Here is a 26,599-nt window from a genome sequence, read left to right as displayed (position 1 = left end):
GCTCTGACTTATCCAAATGCAGCCAAACTAGCAGTGAGCGCAGTACAAACCCTCAACTCTACTAAGAGCGTCATCCAGGCTCTGACTGGCCCAAATGCAGCCAAACTAGCAGTGAGCGCAGTACAAACCCTCAACTCTACTAAGAGCGTCTTCCAGGCTCTGACTGTTCCAAATGCAGCCAAACTAGCAGTGAGCGCAGTACAAACCCTCAACTCTACTAAGAGCGTCTTCCAGGCTCTGACTGTTCCAAATGCAGCCAAACTAGCAGTGAGCACAGTACAAACCCTCAACTCTACTAAGAGCGTCTTCCAGGCTCTGACTGGTCTAAATGCAGCCAAACTAGCAGTGAGCGCAGTACAAACCCTCAACTCTACTAAGAGCATCTTCCAGGCTCTGACTGGTCCAAATGCAGCCAAACTAGCAGTGAGCTCAGTAGAAAGCCTCAACTCTACTAAGAGCGTCTTCCAGGTTCTGACTGGTCCAAATGCAGCCAAACTAGCAGTGAGCGCAGTACAAACCCTCAACTCTAATAAGAGCGTCTTCCAGGGTCTGACTGGTCCAAAAGCAGCCCAACTAGCAATGAGCGCAGTACAAACCCTCAACTCTACTAAGAGCCTCTTCCAGGCTCTGATTGACCCAAATGCGGCCAAACTAGCAGTGAGCGCAGTACAAACCTTAAACTCTACTAAGAGCGTCTTCCAGGCTCTGACTGACCCAAATGCAGCCAAACTAGCAGTGTGTGCAGTACAAATCCTAAACTCTACTAAGAGCGTCTTCCAGGCTCTGACTGGCCCAAATGCAGCCAAACTAGCAGTGAGTGCAGTACAAACCCTCAACTCTACCAAGAGCGTCTTCCAGTCTCTCACTGGTCCAAATGCAGTCAAACTAGCAGTGAGCGCAGTAAAAACCCTCAACTCTACTACGAGCGTCTTCCAGGCTCTGACTGACCCAAATGCAGCCAAACTAGCAGTGAGCGCAATACAAACCTTCAACTCTTCTAAGAGCGTCTTGCAGGCTCTGACTGACCCAAATGCAGCCAAACTAGCAGTGAGCGCAGTACAAACCCTCAACTCTACTAAGAGCGTCGTCCAGGCTCTGACTGGCCCAAATGCAGCCAAACTAGCAGTAAGCACAATACAAACCCTCAACTCTATTAAGAGCGTCTTCCAGGCTCTGACTGGTCCAAATACAGCCAAACTAGCAGTGAGCGCAATACAAACCCTCAACTCTACTAAGAGCGTCTTCCAGTCTCTCACTGGCCCAAATGCAGCCAAACTAGCAGTGAGCGCAGTAGAAACCCTCAACTCTACTAAGAGCGTTTTCCAGGCTCTGACCGGTCTTAATGCAGCCAAACTAGCAGTCAGCGCAATACAAACCCTCAACTCTACTAAGATGTCTTCCAGGCTCTGACTGGTCCAAATGCAGCCAAACTAGCAGTGAGCGCAGTACAAACCCTCAACTCTACTAAGAGCGTCTTCCAGGCTCTGACTGACCCAAATGCAGCCAAACTAGCAGTGAGCGCAGTACAAACCCTCAACTCTGATAAGAGCGTCTTCCAGGGTCTGACTGGTCCAAATGCAGCCCAACTAGCAGTGAGCGCAGTACAAACCTTCAACTCTACTAAGAGCATCTTCCAGGCTCTGACTGACCCAAATGCAGCCAAACTAGCAGTGAGCGCAGTACAAACCTTCAACTCTACTCAGAGCGTCTTCCAAGCTCCGACTGGTCCAAATGCAGCCAAACTAGCAGTGAGCGCAGTAGAAACCCTCAACTCTACTAAGAGTGTCTTCCAGGCTCTGACTGGTCCAAATGCAGCCAAACTAGCAGTGAGCGCAGTAGAAACCCTCAACTCTACTAAGAGCATCTTCCAGGCTCTGACTGGTCCAAATGCAGCCAAACTAGCAGTGAGCGCAGTACAAACCCTCAACTCTACTAAGAGCATCTTCCAGGCTCTCACTGGCGCAAATGCAGCCAAACTAGCAGTGAGCGCAGTAAAAACCCTCAACTCTACTAAGAGCGTCTTCCAGGCTCTGACTGACCCAAATGCAGGCAAACTAGCAGTGAGCGCAGTACAAACCCTCAACTCTACTAAGAGCGTCGTCCAGGCTCTGACTGGCCCAAATGCAGCCAAACTAGCAGTGAGCGCAGTACAAACCCTCAACTCTACTAAGAGCATCTTCCAGGCTCTGACTGGTCCAAATGCAGCCAAACTAGCAGTGAGCGCAGTACAAACCTTCAACTCTACTAAGAGCGTCTTCCAGGCTCTGACTGACCCAAATGCAGGCAAACTAGCAGTGAGCGCAGTACAAACCCTCAACTCTACTAAGAGCGTCGTCCAGGCTCTGACTGGCCCAAATGCAGCCAAACTAGCAGTGAGCACAGTACAAACCCGCAACTCTACTAAGAGCGTCTTCCAGGCTCTGACTGGTCCAAATGCAGCCAAACTAGCAGTGAGCGCAATACAAAACCTCAATTCTACTAAGAGCGTCTTCCAGGCTCTGACTGGTCTAAATGCAGCCAAATTAACAGTGAGTGTAGTATAAACCCTCGACTCTACTAAGAGAGTCTTCCAGGCTCTGACTGGTCTAAATGCAGCCAAGCTAGCAGTGAGCACAGTACGAACCCTCAACTCTACTAAGAGCATCGTCCAGGCTCTGACTGGCCCAAATGCAGCCAAACTAGCAGTGAGCGCAGTACAAACCCTCAACTCTACTAAGAGCGTCTTCCAGGCTCTGACTGGTCCAAATGCAGCCAAACTAGCAGTGAGCGCAGTACAAACCCGCAACTCTACTAAGTGCGTCTTCCGGGTTCTGACCGGTCCAAATGCAGCCCAACTAGCAGTGAGCGCAGTACAAACCCTCAACCCTACTAAGAGCGTCTTCCAGGCTCTGACGGACCCAAATGCAGCCCAACTAGCAGTGAGCGCAGTACAAACCCTCAACTCTACTAAGAGCGTCTTCCAGGCTCTGACGGACCCAAATGCAGCCAAACCAGCAGTGAGCACAGTAGAAACCCTCAACTCTACTAAGAGCATCTTCCAGACTCTGACTGGTCCAAATGCAGCTAAACTAGCAGTGAGCGCAGTACACACCCTCAACTCTAATAAGAGCGTCTTCCAGGGTCTGACTGGTCCAAATGCAGCCCAACTAGCAGTGAGCGCAGTACAAACCCTCAACTCTACTAAGAGCGTCTTCCAGGCTCTGACTGACCCAAATGCAGCCAAATTAGCAGTGAGCGCAGTACAAACCCTCACCTCTACTAAGAGCGTCTTCCAGGCTCTGACTGGTCCAAATGCAGCCAAACTAGCAGTGAGCGCAGTACAAACCCGCAACTCTACTAAGAGCGTCTTCCAGGCTCTGACTGGTCCAAATGCAGCCAAACTAGCAGTGAGCGCAATACAAAACCTCAATTCTACTAAGAGCGTCTTCCAGGCTCTGACTGGTCTAAATGCAGCCAAACTAACAGTGAGCGCAGTACAAACCCTCAACTCTACTAAGAGCGTCTTCCAGGCTCTGACTTGTCCAAATGCAGCCAAACTAGCAGTGAGCGCAGTACAAACCTTCAACTCTACTAAGAGCGTCTTCCAGGCTCTGATTGACCCAAATGCAGTCAAACTTGCAGTGAGCGCAGTACAAACCCTCAACTCTACTAAGAGCATCGTCCAGGCTCTGACTGGCCCAAATGTAGCTAAACTAGCAGTGAGCGCAGTACAAACCTTCAACTCTACTAAGAGCGTCTTCCAGGCTCTGACTGACCCAAATGCAGCCAAACTAGCAGTGAGCGCAGTACAAACCCTCAACTCTACTAAGAGCATCGTCCAGGCTCTGACTGGCCCAAATGCAGCCAAACTAGCCGGGAGCGCAGTACAAACCCTCAACTCTACTAGGAGCTTCTTCCAGGCTCTGACTGGTCCAAATGCAGCCAAACTAGCAGTGAGCGCAGTACAAACCCTCGACTCTACTAAGAGCGTCTTCCAGGCTCTGACTGGTCCGAAAGGAGCCAAACTAGCAGTGAGTGCAATACAAACCCTCAACTCTACTAAGAGGGTCTTCCAGTCTCTCACTGGCCCGATTGCAGCCAAACTAGCAGTGAGCGCAGTAGAAACCCTCAACTCTACTAAGAGCGTCTTCCACGCTCCGACTGGTCCAAATGCAGCCAAACTAGCAGTGAGTGTAGTATAAACCCTCGACTCTACTAAGAGCGTCTTCCAGGCTCTGACTGGTCTAAATGCAGCCAAACTAGCAGTGAGTGCAGTACAAACCCTCAACTCTACTAAGAGCGTCTTCCAGTCTCTCACTGGCCCAAATGCAGCCAATCTAGCAGTGAACACAGTAGAAACCCTCAACTCTACTAAGAGCGTCTTCCAGGCTCTGACTGGTTCAAATGCAGCCAAACTAGCAGTGAGCGCAGTACAAACCCTCAAGTCTAATAAGAGAGTCTTCCAGGGTCTGACTGGTCCAAATGCAGCCCAACTAGCAGTGAGCGCAGTACAAACCCTCAACTCTACTAAGGGCGTCTTCCAGGCTCTGACTGACCCAAATGCAGCAAAACTAGCAGTGAGCGCAGTACAAACCTTCAACTCTACTAAGAGCGTCTTCCAGGCTCTCACTGGCCCAAATGCAGCCAAACTAGCAGTGAGCGCAGTACAAACCCTCAACTCTACTAAGAGCGTCTTCCAGTCTCTCACTGGCCCAAATGCAGCCAATCTAGCAGTGAGCGCAGTACAAACCCTCAACTCTACTAAGAGCGTCTTCCAGGCTCTGACTGTTCCAAATGCAGCCAAACTAGCAGTGAGCACAGTACAAACCCTCAACTCTACTAAGAGCGTCTTCCAGGCTCTGACTGGTCCAAATGCAGCCAAACTAGCAGTGAGCGCAATACAAATCCTCAACTCTACTAAGAGCGTCTTCCAGGCTCTGACTGGTCTAAATGCAGCCAAACTAGCAGTGAGCTCAATACAAACCCTCAACTCTACAAAGAGGGTCTTCCAGTCTCTCAGTGGCCCGAATGCAGCCAAACTAGCAGTGAGCGCAGTAGAAACCCACGACTCTACTAAGAGGGTCTTCCACGCTCCAACTGGTCCAAATGCAGCAAAACTAGCAGTGAGTGTAGTATAAACCCTTGACTCTACTAAGAGCGTCTTCCAGGCTCTGACTGGTCTAAATGCAGCCAAACTAGCAGTGAGCGCAGTACAAACCCTCAACTCTACTAAGAGCATCTTCCAGGCTCTGACTGGTCCAAATGCAGCCAAACTAGCAGTGAGCTCAGTAGAAAGCCTCAACTCTACTAAGAGCGTCTTCCAGGTTCTGACTGGTCCAAATGCAGCCAAACTAGCAGTGAGCGCAGTACAAACCCTCAACTCTAATAAGAGCGTCTTCCAGGGTCTGACTGGTCCAAAAGCAGCCCAACTAGCAATGAGCGCAGTACAAACCCTCAACTCTACTAAGAGCCTCTTCCAGGCTCTGATTGACCCAAATGCGGCCAAACTAGCAGTGAGCGCAGTACAAACCTTAAACTCTACTAAGAGCGTCTTCCAGGCTCTGACTGACCCAAATGCAGCCAAACTAGCAGTGTGTGCAGTACAAATCCTAAACTCTACTAAGAGCGTCTTCCAGGCTCTGACTGACCCAAATGCAGCCAAACTAGCAGTGAGCACAGTACAAACCCTCAACTCTACCAAGAGCGTCTTCCAGGCTCTGACTGGTCCAAATGCAGCCAAACTAGCAGTGAGTGCAGTACAAATCCTCAACTCTACTAAGAGCGTCTTCCAGGCTCTGACTGGCCCAAATGCAGCCAAACTAGCAGTGAGTGCAGTACAAACCCTCAACTCTACCAAGAGCGTCTTCCAGTCTCTCACTGGTCCAAATGCAGTCAAACTAGCAGTGAGCGCAGTAAAAACCCTCAACTCTACTACGAGCGTCTTCCAGGCTCTGACTGACCCAAATGCAGCCAAACTAGCAGTGAGCGCAATACAAACCTTCAACTCTTCTAAGAGCGTCTTGCAGGCTCTGACTGACCCAAATGCAGCCAAACTAGCAGTGAGCGCAGTACAAACCCTCAACTCTACTAAGAGCGTCGTCCAGGCTCTGACTGGCCCAAATGCAGCCAAACTAGCAGTAAGCACAATACAAACCCTCAACTCTATTAAGAGCGTCTTCCAGGCTCTGACTGGTCCAAATACAGCCAAACTAGCAGTGAGCGCAATACAAACCCTCAACTCTACTAAGAGCGTCTTCCAGTCTCTCACTGGCCCAAATGCAGCCAAACTAGCAGTGAGCGCAGTAGAAACCCTCAACTCTACTAAGAGCGTTTTCCAGGCTCTGACCGGTCTTAATGCAGCCAAACTAGCAGTCAGCGCAATACAAACCCTCAACTCTACTAAGATGTCTTCCAGGCTCTGACTGGTCCAAATGCAGCCAAACTAGCAGTGAGCGCAGTACAAACCCTCAACTCTACTAAGAGCGTCTTCCAGGCTCTGACTGACCCAAATGCAGCCAAACTAGCAGTGAGCGCAGTACAAACCCTCAACTCTGATAAGAGCGTCTTCCAGGGTCTGACTGGTCCAAATGCAGCCCAACTAGCAGTGAGCGCAGTACAAACCTTCAACTCTACTAAGAGCATCTTCCAGGCTCTGACTGACCCAAATGCAGCCAAACTAGCAGTGAGCGCAGTACAAACCTTCAACTCTACTCAGAGCGTCTTCCAAGCTCTGACTGGTCCAAATGCAGCCAAACTAGCAGTGAGCGCAGTAGAAACCCTCAACTCTACTAAGAGTGTCTTCCAGGCTCTGACTGGTCCAAATGCAGCCAAACTAGCAGTGAGCGCAGTAGAAACCCTCAACTCTACTAAGAGCATCTTCCAGGCTCTGACTGGTCCAAATGCAGCCAAACTAGCAGTGAGCGCAGTACAAACCCTCAACTCTACTAAGAGCATCTTCCAGGCTCTCACTGGCGCAAATGCAGCCAAACTAGCAGTGAGCGCAGTAAAAACCCTCAACTCTACTAAGAGCGTCTTCCAGGCTCTGACTGACCCAAATGCAGGCAAACTAGCAGTGAGCGCAGTACAAACCCTCAACTCTACTAAGAGCGTCGTCCAGGCTCTGACTGGCCCAAATGCAGCCAAACTAGCAGTGAGCGCAGTACAAACCCTCAACTCTACTAAGAGCATCTTCCAGGCTCTGACTGGTCCAAATGCAGCCAAACTAGCAGTGAGCGCAGTACAAACCTTCAACTCTACTAAGAGCGTCTTCCAGGCTCTGACTGACCCAAATGCAGGCAAACTAGCAGTGAGCGCAGTACAAACCCTCAACTCTACTAAGAGCGTCGTCCAGGCTCTGACTGGCCCAAATGCAGCCAAACTAGCAGTGAGCGCAGTACAAACCCTCAACTCTACTAAGAGCGTCTTCCAGGCTCTGACTGGTCTAAATGCAGCCAAACTAGCAGTGAGCGCAGTACAAACCCTCAACTCTACTAAGAGCATCTTCCAGGCTCTGACTGGTCCAAATGCAGCCAAACTAGCAGTGAGCGCAGTACAAACCCTCAACTCTACTAAGAGCGTCTTCCAGGCTCTGACTGACCCAAATGCAGCCAAACTAGCAGTGAGCACAGTACAAACCCTCAACTCTACCAAGAGCGTCTTCCAGGCTCTGACTGGTCCAAATGCAGCCAAACTAGGAGTGAGTGCAGTACAAATCCTCAACTCTACTAAGAGCGTCTTCCAGGCTCTGACTGGCCCAAATGCAGCCAAACTAGCAGTGAGTGCAGTACAAACCCTCAACTCTACCAAGAGCGTCTTCCAGTCTCTCACTGGTCCAAATGCAGTCAAACTAGCAGTGAGCGCAGTAAAAACCCTCAACTCTACTACGAGCGTCTTCCAGGCTCTGACTGACCCAAATGCAGCCAAACTAGCAGTGAGCGCAATACAAACCTTCAACTCTTCTAAGAGCGTCTTGCAGGCTCTGACTGACCCAAATGCAGCCAAACTAGCAGTGAGCGCAGTACAAACCCTCAACTCTACTAAGAGCGTCGTCCAGGCTCTGACTGGCCCAAATGCAGCCAAACTAGCAGTAAGCACAATACAAACCCTCAACTCTATTAAGAGCGTCTTCCAGGCTCTGACTGGTCCAAATACAGCCAAACTAGCAGTGAGCGCAATACAAACCCTCAACTCTACTAAGAGCGTCTTCCAGTCTCTCACTGGCCCAAATGCAGCCAAACTAGCAGTGAGCGCAGTAGAAACCCTGAACTCTACTAAGAGCGTTTTCCAGGCTCTGACCGGTCTTAATGCAGCCAAACTAGCAGTCAGCGCAATACAAACCCTCAACTCTACTAAGATGTCTTCCAGGCTCTGACTGGTTCAAATGCAGCCAAACTAGCAGTGAGCGCAGTACAAACCCTCAACTCTACTAAGAGCGTCTTCCAGGCTCTGACTGACCCAAATGCAGCCAAACTAGCAGTGAGCGCAGTACAAACCCTCAACTCTGATAAGAGCGTCTTCCAGGGTCTGACTGGTCCAAATGCAGCCCAACTAGCAGTGAGCGCAGTACAAACCTTCAACTCTACTAAGAGCATCTTCCAGGCTCTGACTGACCCAAATGCAGCCAAACTAGCAGTGAGCGCAGTACAAACCTTCAACTCTACTCAGAGCGTCTTCCAAGCTCTGACTGGTCCAAATGCAGCCAAACTAGCAGTGAGCGCAGTAGAAACCCTCAACTCTACTAAGAGTGTCTTCCAGGCTCTGACTGGTCCAAATGCAGCCAAACTAGCAGTGAGCGCAGTAGAAACCCTCAACTCTACTAAGAGCATCTTCCAGGCTCTGACTGGTCCAAATGCAGCCAAACTAGCAGTGAGCGCAGTACAAACCCTCAACTCTACTAAGAACATCTTCCAGGCTCTCACTGGCGCAAATGCAGCCAAACTAGCAGTGAGCGCAGTAAAAACCCTCAACTCTACTAAGAGCGTCTTCCAGTCTCTCACTGGCCCAAATGCAGCCAATTTAGCAGTGAACGCAGTAGAAACCCTCAACTCTACTAAGAGCGTCTACCAGGCTCTGACTGGTCCAAATGCAGCCAAACTAGCAGTGAGCGCAGTACAAACCCTCAACTCTGATAAGAGCGTCTTCCAGGGTCTGACTGGTCCAAATGCAGCCCAACTAGCAGTGAGCGCAGTACGAACCTTCAACTCTACTAAGAGCGTCTTCCAGGCTCTGACTGACCAAAATGCAGCCAAACTAGCAGTGAGCGCAGTACAAACCCTCAACTCTACTAAGAGCGTCTTCCAGGCTCTGACTGGTCTAAATGCAGCCAAACTAGCAGTGAGCGCAGTACAAACCCTCAACTCTACTAAGAGCGTCTTCCAGGCTCTGACTGGTCCAAATGCAGCCAAACTAGCAGTGAGCACAGTACAAACCCGCAACTCTACTAAGAGCGTCTTCCAGGCTCTGACTGGTCCAAATGCAGCCAAACTAGCAGTGAGCGCAATACAAAACCTCAATTCTACTAAGAGCGTCTTCCAGGCTCTGACTGGTCTAAATGCAGCCAAATTAACAGTGAGTGTAGTATAAACCCTCGACTCTACTAAGAGAGTCTTCCAGGCTCTGACTGGTCTAAATGCAGCCAAGCTAGCAGTGAGCACAGTACGAACCCTCAACTCTACTAAGAGCATCGTCCAGGCTCTGACTGGCCCAAATGCAGCCAAACTAGCAGTGAGCGCAGTACAAACCCTCAACTCTACTAAGAGCGTCTTCCAGGCTCTGACTGGTCCAAATGCAGCCAAACTAGCAGTGAGCGCAGTACAAACCCGCAACTCTACTAAGTGCGTCTTCCGGGTTCTGACCGGTCCAAATGCAGCCCAACTAGCAGTGAGCGCAGTACAAACCCTCAACCCTACTAAGAGCGTCTTCCAGGCTCTGACGGACCCAAATGCAGCCCAACTAGCAGTGAGCGCAGTACAAACCCTCAACTCTACTAAGAGCGTCTTCCAGGCTCTGACGGACCCAAATGCAGCCAAACCAGCAGTGAGCACAGTAGAAACCCTCAACTCTACTAAGAGCATCTTCCAGACTCTGACTGGTCCAAATGCAGCTAAACTAGCAGTGAGCGCAGTACACACCCTCAACTCTAATAAGAGCGTCTTCCAGGGTCTGACTGGTCCAAATGCAGCCCAACTAGCAGTGAGCGCAGTACAAACCCTCAACTCTACTAAGAGCGTCTTCCAGGCTCTGACTGACCCAAATGCAGCCAAATTAGCAGTGAGCGCAGTACAAACCCTCAACTCTACTAAGAGCGTCTTCCAGGCTCTGACTGGTCCAAATGCAGCCAAACTAGCAGTGAGCGCAGTACAAACCCGCAACTCTACTAAGAGCGTCTTCCAGGCTCTGACTGGTCCAAATGCAGCCAAACTAGCAGTGAGCGCAATACAAAACCTCAATTCTACTAAGAGCGTCTTCCAGGCTCTGACTGGTCTAAATGCAGCCAAACTAACAGTGAGCGCAGTACAAACCCTCAACTCTACTAAGAGCGTCTTCCAGGCTCTGACTTGTCCAAATGCAGCCAAACTAGCAGTGAGCGCAGTACAAACCTTCAACTCTACTAAGAGCGTCTTCCAGGCTCTGATTGACCCAAATGCAGTCAAACTTGCAGTGAGCGCAGTACAAACCCTCAACTCTACTAAGAGCATCGTCCAGGCTCTGACTGGCCCAAATGTAGCTAAACTAGCAGTGAGCGCAGTACAAACCTTCAACTCTACTAAGAGCGTCTTCCAGGCTCTGACTGACCCAAATGCAGCCAAACTAGCAGTGAGCGCAGTACAAACCCTCAACTCTACTAAGAGCATCGTCCAGGCTCTGACTGGCCCAAATGCAGCCAAACTAGCCGGGAGCGCAGTACAAACCCTCAACTCTACTAGGAGCTTCTTCCAGGCTCTGACTGGTCCAAATGCAGCCAAACTAGCAGTGAGCGCAGTACAAACCCTCGACTCTACTAAGAGCGTCTTCCAGGCTCTGACTGGTCCGAAAGGAGCCAAACTAGCAGTGAGTGCAATACAAACCCTCAACTCTACTAAGAGGGTCTTCCAGTCTCTCACTGGCCCGATTGCAGCCAAACTAGCAGTGAGCGCAGTAGAAACCCTCAACTCTACTGAGAGCGTCTTCCACGCTCCGACTGGTCCAAATGCAGCCAAACTAGCAGTGAGTGTAGTATAAACCCTCGACTCTACTAAGAGCGTCTTCCAGGCTCTGACTGGTCTAAATGCAGCCAAACTAGCAGTGAGTGCAGTACAAACCCTCAACTCTACTAAGAGCGTCTTCCAGTCTCTCACTGGCCCAAATGCAGCCAATCTAGCAGTGAACACAGTAGAAACCCTCAACTCTACTAAGAGCGTCTTCCAGGCTCTGACTGGTTCAAATGCAGCCAAACTAGCAGTGAGCGCAGTACAAACCCTCAAGTCTAATAAGAGAGTCTTCCAGGGTCTGACTGGTCCAAATGCAGCCCAACTAGCAGTGAGCGCAGTACAAACCCTCAACTCTACTAAGGGCGTCTTCCAGGCTCTGACTGACCCAAATGCAGCAAAACTAGCAGTGAGCGCAGTACAAACCTTCAACTCTACTAAGAGCGTCTTCCAGGCTCTCACTGGCCCAAATGCAGCCAAACTAGCAGTGAGCGCAGTACAAACCCTCAACTCTACTAAGAGCGTCTTCCAGTCTCTCACTGGCCCAAATGCAGCCAATCTAGCAGTGAGCGCAGTACAAACCCTCAACTCTACTAAGAGCGTCTTCCAGGCTCTGACTGGTCCAAATGCAGCCAAACTAGCAGTGAGCGCAGTACAAACCCTCAACTCTAATAAGAGCGTCTTCCAGGGTCTGACTGGTCCAAATGCAGCCCAACTAGCAGTGAGCGCAGTACAAACCCTCAACTCTACTAAGAGCGTCTTCCAGGCTCTGACGGACCCAAATGCAGCCAAACTAGCAGTGAGCGCAGTACAAACCTTCAACTCTACTAAGCGTTTCTTCCAGGCTCTGACTGACCCACATGCAGCCAAACTAGCAGTGAGTGCAGTACAAACCCTCAACTCTACTAAGAGCGTCGTCCAGGCTCTGACTGGCCCAAATGCAGCCAAACTAGCCGTGAGCGCAGTACAAACCCTCAACTCTACTAAGAGCATCTTCCAGGCTCTGACTGGCCCAAATGCAGCCAAACTAGCCGTGAGCGCAGTACAAACCCTCAACTCTACTAAGAGCATCTTCCAGGCTCTGACTGGCCCAAATGCAGCCAAACTAGCAGTGAGCGCAGTACAAACCCTCAACTCTACTAAGAGCGTCTTCCAGGCTCTGACTGGTCCGAAAGCAGCCAAACTAGCAGTGAGCGCAATACAAACCCTCAACTCTACTAAGAGGGTCTTCCAGTCTCTCACTGGCTCGAATGCAGCCAAACTAGCAGTGAGCACAGTAGAAACCCTCAACTCTACTAAGAGCGTCTTCCACGCTCCGACTGGTCCAAATGCAGCCAAACTAGCAGTGAGTGTAGTATAAACCCTTGACTCTACTAAGAGCGTCTTCCAGGCTCTGACTGGTCTAAATGCAGCCAAACTAGCAGTGAGCGCAGTACAAACCCTCAACTCTACTAAGAGCGTCTTCCAGGCTCTGACTGGTCCAAATGCAGCCAAACTAGCAGTGAGCGCAGTACAAACCCTCAACTCTACTAAGAGCATCGTCTAGGCTCTGACTGGCCCAAATGCAGCCAAACTGGCCGGGAGCGCAGTACAAACCCTCAACTCTACTAGGAGCTTCTTCCAGGCTCTGACTGGTCCAAATGCAGCCAAACTAGCAGTGAGCGCAGTACAAACCCTCGACTCTACTAAGAGCGTCTTCCAGGCTCTGACTGGTCCGAAAGGAGCCAAACTAGCAGTGAGTGCAATACAAACCCTCAACTCTACTAAGAGGGTCTTCCAGTCTCTCACTGGCCCGATTGCAGCCAAACTAGCAGTGAGCGCAGTAGAAACCCTCAACTCTACTAAGAGCGTCTTAAACGCTCCGACTGGTCCAAATGCAGCCAAACTAGCAGTGAGTGTAGTATAAACCCTCGACTCTACTAAGAGCGTCTTCCAGGCTCTGACTGGTCTAAATGCAGCCAAACTAGCAGTGAGTGCAGTACAAACCCTCAACTCTACTAAGAGCGTCTTCCAGTCTCTCACTGGCCCAAATGCAGCCAATCTAGCAGTGAACACAGTAGAAACCCTCAACTCTACTAAGAGCGTCTTCCAGGCTCTGACTGGTTCAAATGCAGCCAAACTAGCAGTGAGCGCAGTACAAACCCTCAAGTCTAATAAGAGAGTCTTCCAGGGTCTGACTGGTCCAAATGCAGCCCAACTAGCAGTGAGCGCAGTACAAACCCTCAACTCTACTAAGGGCGTCTTCCAGGCTCTGACTGACCCAAATGCAGCAAAACTAGCAGTGAGCGCAGTACAAACCTTCAACTCTACTAAGAGCATCTTCCAGGCTCTCACTGGCCCAAATGCAGCCAAACTAGCAGTGAGCGCAGTACAAACCCTCAACTCTACTAAGAGCGTCTTCCAGTCTCTCACTGGCCCAAATGCAGCCAATCTATCAGTGAGCGCAGTACAAACCCTCAACTCTACTAAGGGTGTCTTCCAGGCTCTGACTGACCCAAATGCAGCAAAACTAGCAGTGAGCGCAGTACAAACCTTCAACTCTACTAAGAGCATCTTCCAGGCTCTCACTGGTCCAAATGCAGCCAAACTAGCAGTGAGCGCAGTACAAACCCTCAACTCTAATAAGAGCGTCTTCCAGGGTCTGACTGGTCCAAATGCAGCCCAACTAGCAGTGAGCGCAGTACAAACCCTCAACTCTACTAAGAGCGTCTTCCAGGCTCTGACGGACCCAAATGCAGCCAAACTAGCAGTGAGCGCAGTACAAACCTTCAACTCTACTAAGCGTTTCTTCCAGGCTCTGACTGACCCACATGCAGCCAAACTAGCAGTGAGTGCAGTACAAACCCTCAACTCTACTAAGAGCGTCGTCCAGGCTCTGACTGGCCCAAATGCAGCCAAACTAGCCGTGAGCGCAGTACAAACCCTCAACTCTACTAAGAGCATCTTCCAGGCTCTGACTGGCCCAAATGCAGCCAAACTAGCCGTGAGCGCAGTACAAACCCTCAACTCTACTAAGAGCATCTTCCAGGCTCTGACTGGCCCAAATGCAGCCAAACTAGCAGTGAGCGCAGTACAAACCCTCAACTCTACTAAGAGCGTCTTCCAGGCTCTGACTGGTCCGAAAGCAGCCAAACTAGCAGTGAGCGCAGTACAAACCCTCAACTCTACTAAGAGCGTCTTCCAGGCTCCGACTGGTCCAAATGCAGCCAAACTAGCAGTGAGTGTAGTATAAACCCTTGACTCTACTAAGAGCGTCTTCCAGGCTCTGACTGGTCTAAATGCAGCCAAACTAGCAGTGAGCGCAGTACAAACCCTCAACTCTACTAAGAGCGTCTTCCAGGCTCTGACTGGTCCAAATGCAGCCAAACTAGCAGTGAGCGCAGTACAAACCCCCAACTCTACTAAGAGCATCGTCCAGGCTCTGACTGGCCCAAATGCAGCCAAACTAGCCGGGAGCGCAGTACAAACCCTCAACTCTACTAGGAGCTTCTTCCAGGCTCTGACTGGTCCAAATGCAGCCAAACTAGCAGTGAGCGCAGTACAAACCCTCGACTCTACTAAGAGCGTCTTCCAGGCTCTGACTGGTCCGAAAGGAGCCAAACTAGCAGTGAGTGCAATACAAACCCTCAACTCTACTAAGAGGGTCTTCCAGTCTCTCACTGGCCCGATTGCAGCCAAACTAGCAGTGAGCGCAGTAGAAACCCTCAACTCTACTAAGAGCGTCTTAAACGCTCCGACTGGTCCAAATGCAGCCAAACTAGCAGTGAGTGTAGTATAAACCCTCGACTCTACTAAGAGCGTCTTCCAGGCTCTGACTGGTCTAAATGCAGCCAAACTAGCAGTGAGTGCAGTACAAACCCTCAACTCTACTAAGAGCGTCTTCCAGTCTCTCACTGGCCCAAATGCAGCCAATCTAGCAGTGAACACAGTAGAAACCCTCAACTCTACTAAGAGCGTCTTCCAGGCTCTGACTGGTTCAAATGCAGCCAAACTAGCAGTGAGCGCAGTACAAACCCTCAAGTCTAATAAGAGAGTCTTCCAGGGTCTGACTGGTCCAAATGCAGCCCAACTAGCAGTGAGCGCAGTACAAACCCTCAACTCTACTAAGGGCGTCTTCCAGGCTCTGACTGACCCAAATGCAGCAAAACTAGCAGTGAGCGCAGTACAAACCTTCAACTCTACTAAGAGCATCTTCCAGGCTCTCACTGGCCCAAATGCAGCCAAACTAGCAGTGAGCGCAGTACAAACCCTCAACTCTACTAAGAGCGTCTTCCAGTCTCTCACTGGCCCAAATGCAGCCAATCTATCAGTGAGCGCAGTACAAACCCTCAACTCTACTAAGGGCGTCTTCCAGGCTCTGACTGACCCAAATGCAGCAAAACTAGCAGTGAGCGCAGTACAAACCTTCAACTCTACTAAGAGCATCTTCCAGGCTCTGACGGACCCAAATGCAGCCAAACTAGCAGTGAGCGCAGTACAAACCTTCAACTCTACTAAGCGTTTCTTCCAGGCTCTGACTGACCCACATGCAGCCAAACTAGCAGTGAGCGCAGTACAAACCCTCAACTCTTCTAAGAGCGTCGTCCAGGCTCTGACTGGCCCAAATGCAGCCAAACTAGCCGTGAGCGCAGTACAAACCCTCAACTCTACTAAGAGCATCTTCCAGGCTCTGACTGGCCCAAATGCAGCCAAACTAGCCGTGAGCGCAGTACAAACCCTCAACTCTACTAAGAGCATCTTCCAGGCTCTGACTGGCCCAAATGCAGCCAAACTAGCAGTGAGCGCAGTACAAACCCTCAACTCTACTAAGAGCGTCTTCCAGGCTCTGACTGGTCCGAAAGCAGCCAAACTAGCAGTGAGCACAATACAAACCCTCAACTCTACTAAGAGGGTCTTCCAGTCTCTCACTGGCCCGAATGCAGCCAAACTAGCAGTGAGCACAGTAGAAACCCTCAACTCTACTAAGAGCGTCTTCCACGCTCCGACTGGTCCAAATGCAGCCAAACTAGCAGTGAGTGTAGTATAAACCCTTGACTCTACTAAGAGCGTCTTCCAGGCTCTGACTGGTCTAAATGCAGCCAAACTAGCAGTGAGCGCAGTACAAACCCTCAACTCTACTAAGAGCGTCTTCCAGGCTCTGACTGGTCCAAATGCAGCCAAACTAGCAGTGAGCGCAGTACAAACCCTCAAGTCTAATAAGAGAGTCTTCCAGGGTCTGACTGGTCCAAATGCAGCCCAACTAGCAGTGAGCGCAGTACAAACCCTCAACTCTACTAAGGGCGTCTTCCAGGCTCTGACTGACCCAAATGCAGCAAAACTAGCAGTGAGCGCAGTACAAACCTTCAACTCTACTAAGAGCATCTTCCAGGATCTCACTGGCCCAAATGCAGCCAAACTAGCAGTGAGCGCAGTACAAACCCTCAACTCTACTAAGAGCGTCTTCCAGTCTCTCACTGGCCCAAATGCAGCCAATCTATCAGTGAGCGCAGTACAAACCCTCAACTCTACTAAGGGAGTCTTCCAGGCTCTGACTGACCCAAATGCAGCAAAACTAGCAGTGAGCGCAGTACAAACCTTCAACTCTACTAAGAGCATCTTCCAGGCTCTCACTGGTCCAAATGCAGCCAAACTAGCAGTGAGCGCAGTACAAACCCTCAACTCTAATAAGAGCGTCTTCCAGGGTCTGACTGGTCCAAATGCAGCCCAACTAGCAGTGAGCGCAGTACAAACCCTCAACTCTACTAAGAGCGTCTTCCAGGCTCTGACGGACCCAAATGCAGCCAAACTAGCAGTGAGCGCAGTACAAACCTTCAACTCTACTAAGCGTTTCTTCCAGGCTCTGACTGACCCACATGCAGCCAAACTAGCAGTGAGCGCAGTACAAACCCTCAACTCTTCTAAGAGCGTCGTCCAGGCTCTGACTGGCCCAAATGCAGCCAAACTAGCCGTGAGCGCAGTACAAACCCTCAACTCTACTAAGAGCATCTTCCAGGCTCTGACTGGCCCAAATGCAGCCAAACTAGCCGTGAGCGCAGTACAAACCCTCAACTCTACTAAGAGCATCTTCCAGGCTCTGACTGGCCCAAATGCAGCCAAACTAGCAGTGAGCGCAGTACAAACCCTCAACTCTACTAAGAGCGTCTTCCAGGCTCTGACTGGTCCGAAAGCAGCCAAACTAGCAGTGAGCACAATACAAACCCTCAACTCTACTAAGAGGGTCTTCCAGTCTCTCACTGGCCCGAATGCAGCCAAACTAGCAGTGAGCACAGTAGAAACCCTCAACTCTACTAAGAGCGTCTTCCACGCTCCGACTGGTCCAAATGCAGCCAAACTAGCAGTGAGTGTAGTATAAACCCTTGACTCTACTAAGAGCGTCTTCCAGGCTCTGACTGGTCTAAATGCAGCCAAACTAGCAGTGAGCGCAGTACAAACCCTCAACTCTACTAAGAGCGTCTTCCAGGCTCTGACTGGTCCAAATGCAGCCAAACTAGCAGTGAGCGCAGTACAAACCCGCAACTCTACTAAGAGCGTCTTCCAGGCTCTGACTTGTCCAAATGCAGCCAAACTAGCAGTGAGCGCAATACAAAACCTCAATTCTACTAAGAGCGTCTTCCAGGCTCTGACTGGTCTAAATGCAGCCAAACTAACAGTGAGTGTAGTATAAACCCTCGACTCTACTAAGAGAGTCTTCCAGGCTCTGACTGGTCTAAATGCAGCCAAGCTAGCAGTGAGCACAGTACGAACCCTCAACTCTACTAAGAGCATCGTCCAGGCTCTGAATGGCCCAAATGCAGCCAAACTAGCAGTGAGCGCGGTACAAACCCTCAAGTCTAATACGAGAGTCTTCCAGGGTCTGACTTGTCCAAATGCAGCCCAACTAGCAGTGAGCGCAGTACAAACCCTCAAGTCTACTAAGGGCGTCTTCCAGGCTCTGACTGACCCAAATGCAGCAAAACTAGCAGTGAGCGCAGTACAAACCTTCAACTCTACTAAGAGCCTCTTCCAGGCTCTCACTGGCCCAAATGCAGCCAAACTAGCGGTGAGCGCAGTACAAACCCTCAACTCTACTAAGAGCGTCTTCAAGTCTCTCACTGGCCCAAATGCAGCCAATCTAGCAGTGAGCGCAGTACAAACCCTCAACTCTACAAAGAGCGTCTTCCAGGCTCTGACTGGTCCAAATGCAGCGAAACTAGCAGTGAGTGCAGTACAAACCCTCAACTCTAATCAGAGCGTCTTCCAGGGTCTGACTGGTCCAAATGCAGCCCAACTAGCAGTGAGCGCAGTACAAACCCTCAACTCTACTAAGAGTTTCTTCCAGGCTCTGACTGACCCAAATGCAGCCAAACTAGCAGTGAGCGCAGTACAAACCCTGAACTCTACTAAGAGCGTCGTCCAGGCTCTGACTGGCCCAAATGCAGCCAAACTAGCCGTGAGCGCAGTACAAACCCTCAACTCTACTAAGAGCATCTTCCAGGCTCTGACTGGTCCAAATGCAGCCAAACTAGCAGTGAGCGCAGTACAAACCCTCAACTCTACTAAGAGCGTCTTCCAGGCTCTGACTGGTCCGAAAGCAGCCAAACTAGCAGTGAGCGCAATACAAAACCTCAACTCTACTAAGAGGGTCTTCCAGTCTCTCACTGGCCCGAATGCAGCCAAACTAGCAGTGAGCACAGTAGAAACCCTCAACTCTACTAAGAGCGTCTTCCACGCTCCGACTGGTCCAAATGCAGCCAAACTAGCAGTGAGTGTAGTATAAACCCTCGACTCTACTAAGAGCGTCTTCCAGGCTCTGACTGGTCTAAATGCAGCCAAACTAGCAGTGAGCGCAGTACAAACCCTCAACTCTACTAAGAGCGTCTTCCAGGCTCTGACTGGTCCAAATGCAGCCAAACTAGCAGTGAGCGCAGTACAAACCCGCAACTCTACTAAGAGCGTCTTCCAGGCTCTGACTGGTCCAAATCTAAGAGCGTCTTCCAGGCTCTGACTGGTCTAAATGCAGCCAAACTAGCAGTGAGCGCAGTACAAACCCTCAACTCTACTAAGAGCGTCTTCCAGGCTCTGACTGGTCCAAATGCAGCCAAACTAGCAGTGAGCGCAGTACAAACCCGCAACTCTACTAAGAGCGTCTTCCAGGCTCTGACTGGTCCAAATGCAGCCAAACTAGCAGTGAGCGCAATACAAAACCTCAATTCTACTAAGAGCGTCTTCCAGGCTCTGACTGGTCTAAATGCAGCCAAACTAACAGTGAGTGTAGTATAAACCCTCGACTCTACTAAGAGAGTCTTCCAGGCTCTGACTGGTCTAAATGCAGCCAAGCTAGCAGTGAGCACAGTACGAACCCTCAACTCTACTAAGAGCATCGTCCAGGCTCTGACTGGCCCAAATGCAGCCAAACTAGCAGTGAGCGCAGTACAAACCCTCAACTCTACTAAGAGCGTCTTCCAGGCTCTGACTGGTCCAAATGCAGCCAAACTAGCAGTGAGCGAAGTACAAACCCGCAACTCTACTAAGTGCGTCTTCCGGGTTCTGACCGGTCCAAATGCAGCCCAACTAGCAGTGAGCGCAGTACAAACCCTCAACCCTACTAAGAGCGTCTTCCATGCTCTGACGGACCCAAATGCAGCCCAACTAGCAGTGAGCGCAGTACAAACCCTCAACTCTACTAAGAGCGTCTTCCAGGCTCTGACGGACCCAAATGCAGCCAAACCAGCAGTGAGCACAGTAGAAACCCTCAACTTTACTAAGAGCATCTTCCAGACTCTGACTGGTCCAAATGCAGCTAAACTAGCAGTGAGCGCAGTACACACCCTCAACTCTAATAAGAGCGTCTTCCAGGGTCTGACTGGTCCAAATGCAGCCCAACTAGCAGTGAGCGCAGTACAAACCCTCAACTCTACTAAGAGCGTCTTCCAGGCTCTGACTGACCCAAATGCAGCCAAATTAGCAGTGAGCGCAGTACAAACCCTCAACTCTACTAAGAGCGTCTTCCAGGCTCTGACTGGTCCAAATGCAGCCAAACTAGCAGTGAGCGCAGTACAAACCCGCAACTCTACTAAGAGCGTCTTCCAGGCTCTGACTGGTCCAAATGCAGCCAAACTAGCAGTGAGCGCAATACAAAACCTCAATTCTACTAAGAGCGTCTTCCAGGCTCTGACTGGTCTAAATGCAGCCAAACTAACAGTGAGCGCAGTACAAACCCCCAACTCTACTAAGAGCGTCTTCCAGGCTCTGACTTGTCCAAATGCAGCCAAACTAGCAGTGAGCGCAGTACAAACCTTCAACTCTACTAAGAGCGTCTTCCAGGCTCTGATTGACCCAAATGCAGTCAAACTTGCAGTGAGCGCAGTACAAACCCTCAACTCTACTAAGAGCATCGTCCAGGCTCTGACTGGCCCAAATGTAGCTAAACTAGCAGTGAGCGCAGTACAAACCTTCAACTCTACTAAGAGCGTCTTCCAGGCTCTGACTGACCCAAATGCAGCCAAACTAGCAGTGAGCGCAGTACAAACCCTCAACTCTACTAAGAGCATCGTCCAGGCTCTGACTGGCCCAAATGCAGCCAAACTAGCCGGGAGCGCAGTACAAACCCTCAACTCTACTAGGAGCTTCTTCCAGGCTCTGACTGGTCCAAATGCAGCCAAACTAGCAGTGAGCGCAGTACAAACCCTCGACTCTACTAAGAGCATCTTCCAGGCTCTGACTGGTCCGAAAGGAGCCAAACTAGCAGTGAGTGCAATACAAACCCTCAACTCTACTAAGAGGGTCTTCCAGTCTCTCACTGGCCCCAATGCAGCCAAACTAGCAGTGAGCGCAGTAGAAACCCTCAACTCTAATAAGAGCGTCTTCCACGCTCCGACTGGTCCAAATGCAGCCAAACTAGCAGTGAGTGTAGTATAAACCCTCGACTCTACTAAGAGCGTCTTCCAGGCTCTGACTGGTCTAAATGCAGCCAAACTAGCAGTGAGTGCAGTACAAACCCTCAACTCTACTAAGAGCGTCTTCCAGTCTCTCACTGGCCCAAATGCAGCCAATATAGCAGTGAACACAGTAGAAACCCTCAACTCTACTAAGAGCGTCTTCCAGGCTCTGACTGGTTCAAATGCAGCCAAACTAGCAGTGAGCGCAGTACAAACCCTCAAGTCTAATAAGAGAGTCTTCCAGGGTCTGACTGGTCCAAATGCAGCCCAACTAGCAGTGAGCGCAGTACAAACCCTCAACTCTACTAAGGGCGTCTTCCAGGCTCTGACTGACCCAAATGCAGCAAAACTAGCAGTGAGCGCAGTACAAACCCTCAAGTCTAATAAGAGAGTCTTCTAGGGTCTGACTGGTCCAAATGCAGCCCAACTAGCAGTGAGCGCAGTACAAACCCTCAACTCTACTAAGGGCGTCTTCCAGGCTCTGACTGACCCAAATGCAGCAAAACTAGCAGTGACCGCAGTACAAACCCTCAACTCTACTAAGAGCGTCTTCCAGTCTCTCACTGGCCCAAATGCAGCCAATCTAGCAGTGAGCGCAGTACAAACCCTCAACTCTACTAAGAGCGTCTTCCAGGCTCTGACTGGTCCAAATGCAGCCAAACTAGCAGTGAGCGCAGTACAAACCCTCAACTCTAATAAGAGCGTCTTCCAGGGTCTGACTGGTCCAAATGCAGCCCAACTAGCAGTGAGCGCAGTACAAACCCTCAACTCTACTAAGAGCGTCTTCCAGGCTCTGACGGACCCAAATGCAGCCAAACTAGCAGTGAGCGCAGTACAAACCTTCAACTCTACTAAGCGTTTCTTCCAGGCTCTGACTGACCCACATGCAGCCAAACTAGCAGTGAGCGCAGTACAAACCCTCAACTCTACTAAGAGCGTCGTCCAGGCTCTGACTGGCCCAAATGCAGCCAAACTAGCCGTGAGCGCAGTACAAACCCTCAACTCTACTAAGAGCATCTTCCAGGCTCTGACTGGTCCAAATGCAGCCAAACTAGCAGTGAGCGCAGTACAAACCCTCAACTCTACTAAGAGCGTCTTCCAGGCTCTGACTGGTCCGAAAGCAGCCAAACTAGCAGTGAGCGCAATACAAACCCTCAACTCTACTAAGAGGGTCTTCCAGTCTCTCACTGGCCCGAATGCAGCCAAACTAGCAGTGAGCACAGTAGAAACCCTCAACTCTACTAAGAGCGTCTTCCACGCTCCGACTGGTCCAAATGCAGCCAAACTAGCAGTGAGTGTAGTATAAACCCTTGACTCTACTAAGAGCGTCTTCCAGGCTCTGACTGGTCTAAATGCAGCCAAACTAGCAGTGAGCGCAGTACAAACCCTCAACTCTACTAAGAGCGTCTTCCAGGCTCTGACTGGTCCAAATGCAGCCAAACTAGCAGTGAGTGCAGTACAAACCCGCAACTCTACTAAGAGCGTATTCCAGGCTCTGACTTGTCCAAATGCAGCCAAACTAGCAGTGAGCGCAATACAAAACCTCAATTCTACTAAGAGCGTCTTCCAGGCTCTGACTGGTCTAAATGCAGCCAAACTAACAGTGAGTGTAGTATAAACCCTCGACTCTACTAAGAGAGTCTTCCAGGCTCTGACTGGTCTAAATGCAGCCAAGCTAGCAATGAGCACAGTACGAACCCTCAACTCTACTAAGAGCATCGTCCAGGCTCTGACTGGCCCAAATGCAGCCAAACTAGCAGTGAGCGCAGTACAAACCCTCAACTCTACTAAGAGCGTCTTCCAGGCTCTGACTGGTCCAAATGCAGCCAAACTAGCAGTGAGCGCAATACAAAATCTCAATTCTACTAAGAGCGTCTTCCAGGCTCTGACTGGTCTAAATGCAGCCAAACTAACAGTGAGCGCAGTACAAACCCTCAACTCTACTAAGAGCGTCTTCCAGGCTCTGACTTGTCCAAATGCAGCCAAACTAGCAGTGAGCGCAGTAGAAACCCTCAACTCTACTAAGTGCGTCTTCCGGGTTCTGACCAATCCAAATGCAGCCCAACTAGCAGTGAGCGCAGTACAAACGCTCAACTCTACTAAGAGCGTCTTCCAGGCTCTGACGGACCCAAATGCAGCCAAACTAGCAGTGAGCGCAGTACAAACCTTCAACTCTACTAAGAGCGTCTTCCAGGCTCTGACTGACCCAAATGCAGCCAAACTAGCAGTTAGCGCAGTACAAACCCTCAACTCTACTAAGAGCATCGTCCAGGCTCTGACTGGCCCAAATGCAGCCAAACTAGCCTGGAGCGCAGTACAAACCCTCAACTCTACTAAGAGCTTCTTCCAGGCTCTGACTGGTCCAAATGCAGCCAAACTAGCAGTGAGCGCAGTACAAACCCTCAACTCTATACTAAGAGCGTCTTCCAGGCTCTGACTGGTCCGAAAGGAGCCAAACTAGCAGTGAGTGCAATACAAACCCTCAACTCTACTAAGAGGGTCTTCCAGTCTCTCACTGGCCCGAATGCAGCCAAACTAGCAGTGAGCGCAGTAGAAACCCTCAACTCTACTAAGAGCGTCTTCCATGCTCCGACTGGTCCAAATGCAGCCAAACTAGCAGTGAGTGTAGTATAAACCCTCGACTCTACTAAGAGCGTCTTCCAGGCTCTGACTGGTCTAAATGCAGCCAAACCAGCAGTGAATGCAGTACAAACCCTCAACTCTACTAAGAGCGTCTTCCAGTCTCTCACTGGCCCAAATGCAGCCAATCTAGCAGTGAACACAGTAGAAACCCTCAACTCTACTAAGAGCGTCTTCCAGGCTCTGACTGGTTCAAATGCAGCCAAACTAGCAGTGAGCGCAGTACAAACCCTCAAGTCTAATAAGAGCGTCTTCCAGGGTCTGACTGGTCCAAATGCAGCCCAACTAGCAGTGAGCGCAGTACAAACCCTCAACTCTATTAAGAGTGTCTTCCAGGCTCTGACTGACCCAAATGCAGCCAAACTAGCAGTGAGCGCAGTACAAACCTTCAACTCTACTAAGAGCGTCTTCCAGGCTCTGACTGACCCAAATGCAGGCAAACTAGCAGTGAGCGCAGTACAAACCCTCAACTCTACTAAGAGCGTCGTCCAGGCTCTGACTGGCCCAAATGCAGCCAAGCTAGCAGTGAGCGCAGTACAAACCCTCAACTCTACTAAGAGCGTCTTCCAGGCTCTGACTGGTCTAAATGCAGCCAAACTAGCAGTGAGCGCAGTACAAACCCTCAACTCTACTAAGAGCGTCTTCCAGGCTCTGACTGGTCCAAATGCAGCCAAACTAGCAGTGAGCGCAGTACAAACCCTCAACTCTACCAAGAGCGTCTTCCAGGCTCTGACTGGCCCAAATGCAGCCAAACTAGCAGTGAGCACAGTACAAACCCTCAACTCTACCAAGAGCGTCTTCCAGGCTCTGACTGGTCCAAATGCAGCCAAACTAGCAGTGAGTTCAGTACAAATCCTCAACTCTACTAAGAGCGTCTTCCAGGCTCTGACTGGCCCAAATGCAGCCAAACTAGCAGTGAGTGCAGTACAAACCCTCAACTCTACCAAGAGCGTCTTCCAGTCTCTCACTGGTCCAAATGCAGTCAAACTAGCAGTGAGCGCAGTAAAAACCCTCAACTCTACTACGAGCGTCTTCCAGGCTCTGACTGGCCCAAATGCAGCCAAACTAGCAGTGAGCGCAATACAAACCTTCAACTCTTCTAAGAGCGTCTTGCAGGCTCTGACTGACCCAAATGCAGCCAAACTAGCAGTGAGCGCAGTACAAACCCTCAACTCTACTAAGAGCGTCGTCCAGGCTCTGACTGGCCCAAATGCAGCCAAACTAGCAGTAAGCACAATACAAACCCTGAACTCTATTAAGAGCGTCTTCCAGGCTCTGACTGGTCCAAATACAGCCAAACTAGCAGTGAGCGCAATACAAACCCTCAACTCTACTAAGAGCGTCTTCCAGTCTCTCACTGGCCCAAATGCAGCCAAACTAGCAGTGAGCGCAGTAGAAACCCTCAACTCTACTAAGAGTGTTTTCCAGGCTCTGACCGGTCTTAATGCAGCCAAACTAGCAGTCAGCGCAATACAAACCCTCAACTCTACTAAGATGTCTTCCAGGCTCTGACTGGTCCAAATGCAGCCAAACTAGCAGTGAGCGCAGTACAAACCCTCAACTCTGATAAGAGCGTCTTCCAGGGTCTGACTGGTCCAAATGCAGCCCAACTAGCAGTGAGCGCAGTACAAACCTTCAACTCTACTAAGAGCATCTTCCAGGCTCTGACTGTCCCAAATGCAGCCAAACTAGCAGTGAGCGCAGTACAAACCTTCAACTCTACTCAGAGCGTCTTCCAAGCTCTGACTGGTCCAAATGCAGCCAAACTAGCAGTGAGCGCAGTAGAAACCCTCAACTCTACTAAGAGTGTCTTCCAGGCTCTGACTGGTCCAAATGCAGCCAAACTAGCAGTGAGCGCAGTAGAAACCCTCAACTCTACTAAGAGCATCTTCCAGGCTCTGACTGGTCCAAATGCAGCCAAACTAGCAGTGAGCGCAGTACAAACCCTCAACTCTACTAAGAGCATCTTCCAGGCTCTCACTGGCGCAAATGCAGCCAAACTAGCAGTGAGCGCAGTAAAAACCCTCAACTCTACTAAGAGCGTCTTCCAGTCTCTCACTGGCCCAAATGCAGCCAATTTAGCAGTGAGCACAGTAGAAACCCTCAACTCTACTAAGAGCATCTACCAGGCTCTGACTGGTCCAAATGCAGCCAAACTAGCAGTGAGCGCAGTACAAACCCTCAACTCTGATAAGAGCGTCTTCCAGGGTCTGACTGGTCCAAATGCAGCCCAACTAGCAGTGAGCGCAGTACGAACCTTCAACTCTACTAAGAGCGTCTTCCAGGCTCTGACTGACCCAAATGCAGCCAAACTAGCAGTGAGCGCAGTACAAACCCTCAACTCTACTAAGAGCGTCTTCCAGGCTCTGACTTGTCCAAATGCAGCCAAACTAGCAGTGAGCGCAGTACAAACCTTCAACTCTACTAAGAGCGTCTTCCAGGCTCTGACTTATCCAAATGCAGCCAAACTAGCAGTGAGCGCAGTACAAACCCTCAACTCTACTAAGAGCGTCATCCAGGCTCTGACTGGCCCAAATGCAGCCAAACTAGCAGTGAGCGCAGTACAAACCCTCAACTCTACTAAGAGCGTCTTCCAGGCTCTGACTGTTCCAAATGCAGCCAAACTAGCAGTGAGCACAGTACAAACCCTCAACTCTACTAAGAGCGTCTTCCAGGCTCTGACTGGTCCAAATGCAGCCAAACTAGCAGTGAGCGCAATACAAATCCTCAACTCTACTAAGAGCGTCTTCCAGGCTCTGACTGGTCTAAATGCAGCCAAACTAGCAGTGAGCTCAATACAAACCCTCAACTCTACAAAGAGGGTCTTCCAGTCTCTCAGTGGCCCGAATGCAGCCAAACTAGCAGTGAGCGCAGTAG

At 50.4% G+C, this 26,599-nt stretch overlaps 2 protein-coding genes across 5 annotated transcripts in view; one reads left to right on the top strand and one right to left on the bottom strand.

The window, feature by feature from the left end:
• RBFOX3 (RNA binding fox-1 homolog 3) overlaps nt 1-26,599 on the bottom strand; it is a 3,087,537-nt gene that overhangs the window by 804,257 nt on the left and 2,256,681 nt on the right. The window lies entirely within an intron of this gene.
• Nucleotides 580-26,599, top strand: part of LOC138448037 (streptococcal hemagglutinin-like) — a 140,704-nt gene continuing 114,684 nt past the window's right edge. The window contains exons 1-3 of the mRNA XM_069604576.1: nt 580-1,047; nt 5,136-6,038; nt 24,515-25,027. Of these exons, the coding sequence (XP_069460677.1) occupies nt 580-1,047; nt 5,136-6,038; nt 24,515-25,027 (1,884 nt within the window). The remainder of the gene's footprint in view (nt 1,048-5,135; nt 6,039-24,514; nt 25,028-26,599) is intronic.

This window comes from Ambystoma mexicanum, chromosome 3q (assembly GCF_040938575.1).
Source record: "Ambystoma mexicanum isolate Mex_15411 chromosome 3q, UKY_AmexF1_1, whole genome shotgun sequence".
In the NCBI taxonomy this organism is placed as follows: Eukaryota; Metazoa; Chordata; class Amphibia; order Caudata; family Ambystomatidae; genus Ambystoma; species Ambystoma mexicanum.
This window is presented reverse-complemented; position numbering and strand designations above follow the sequence as displayed.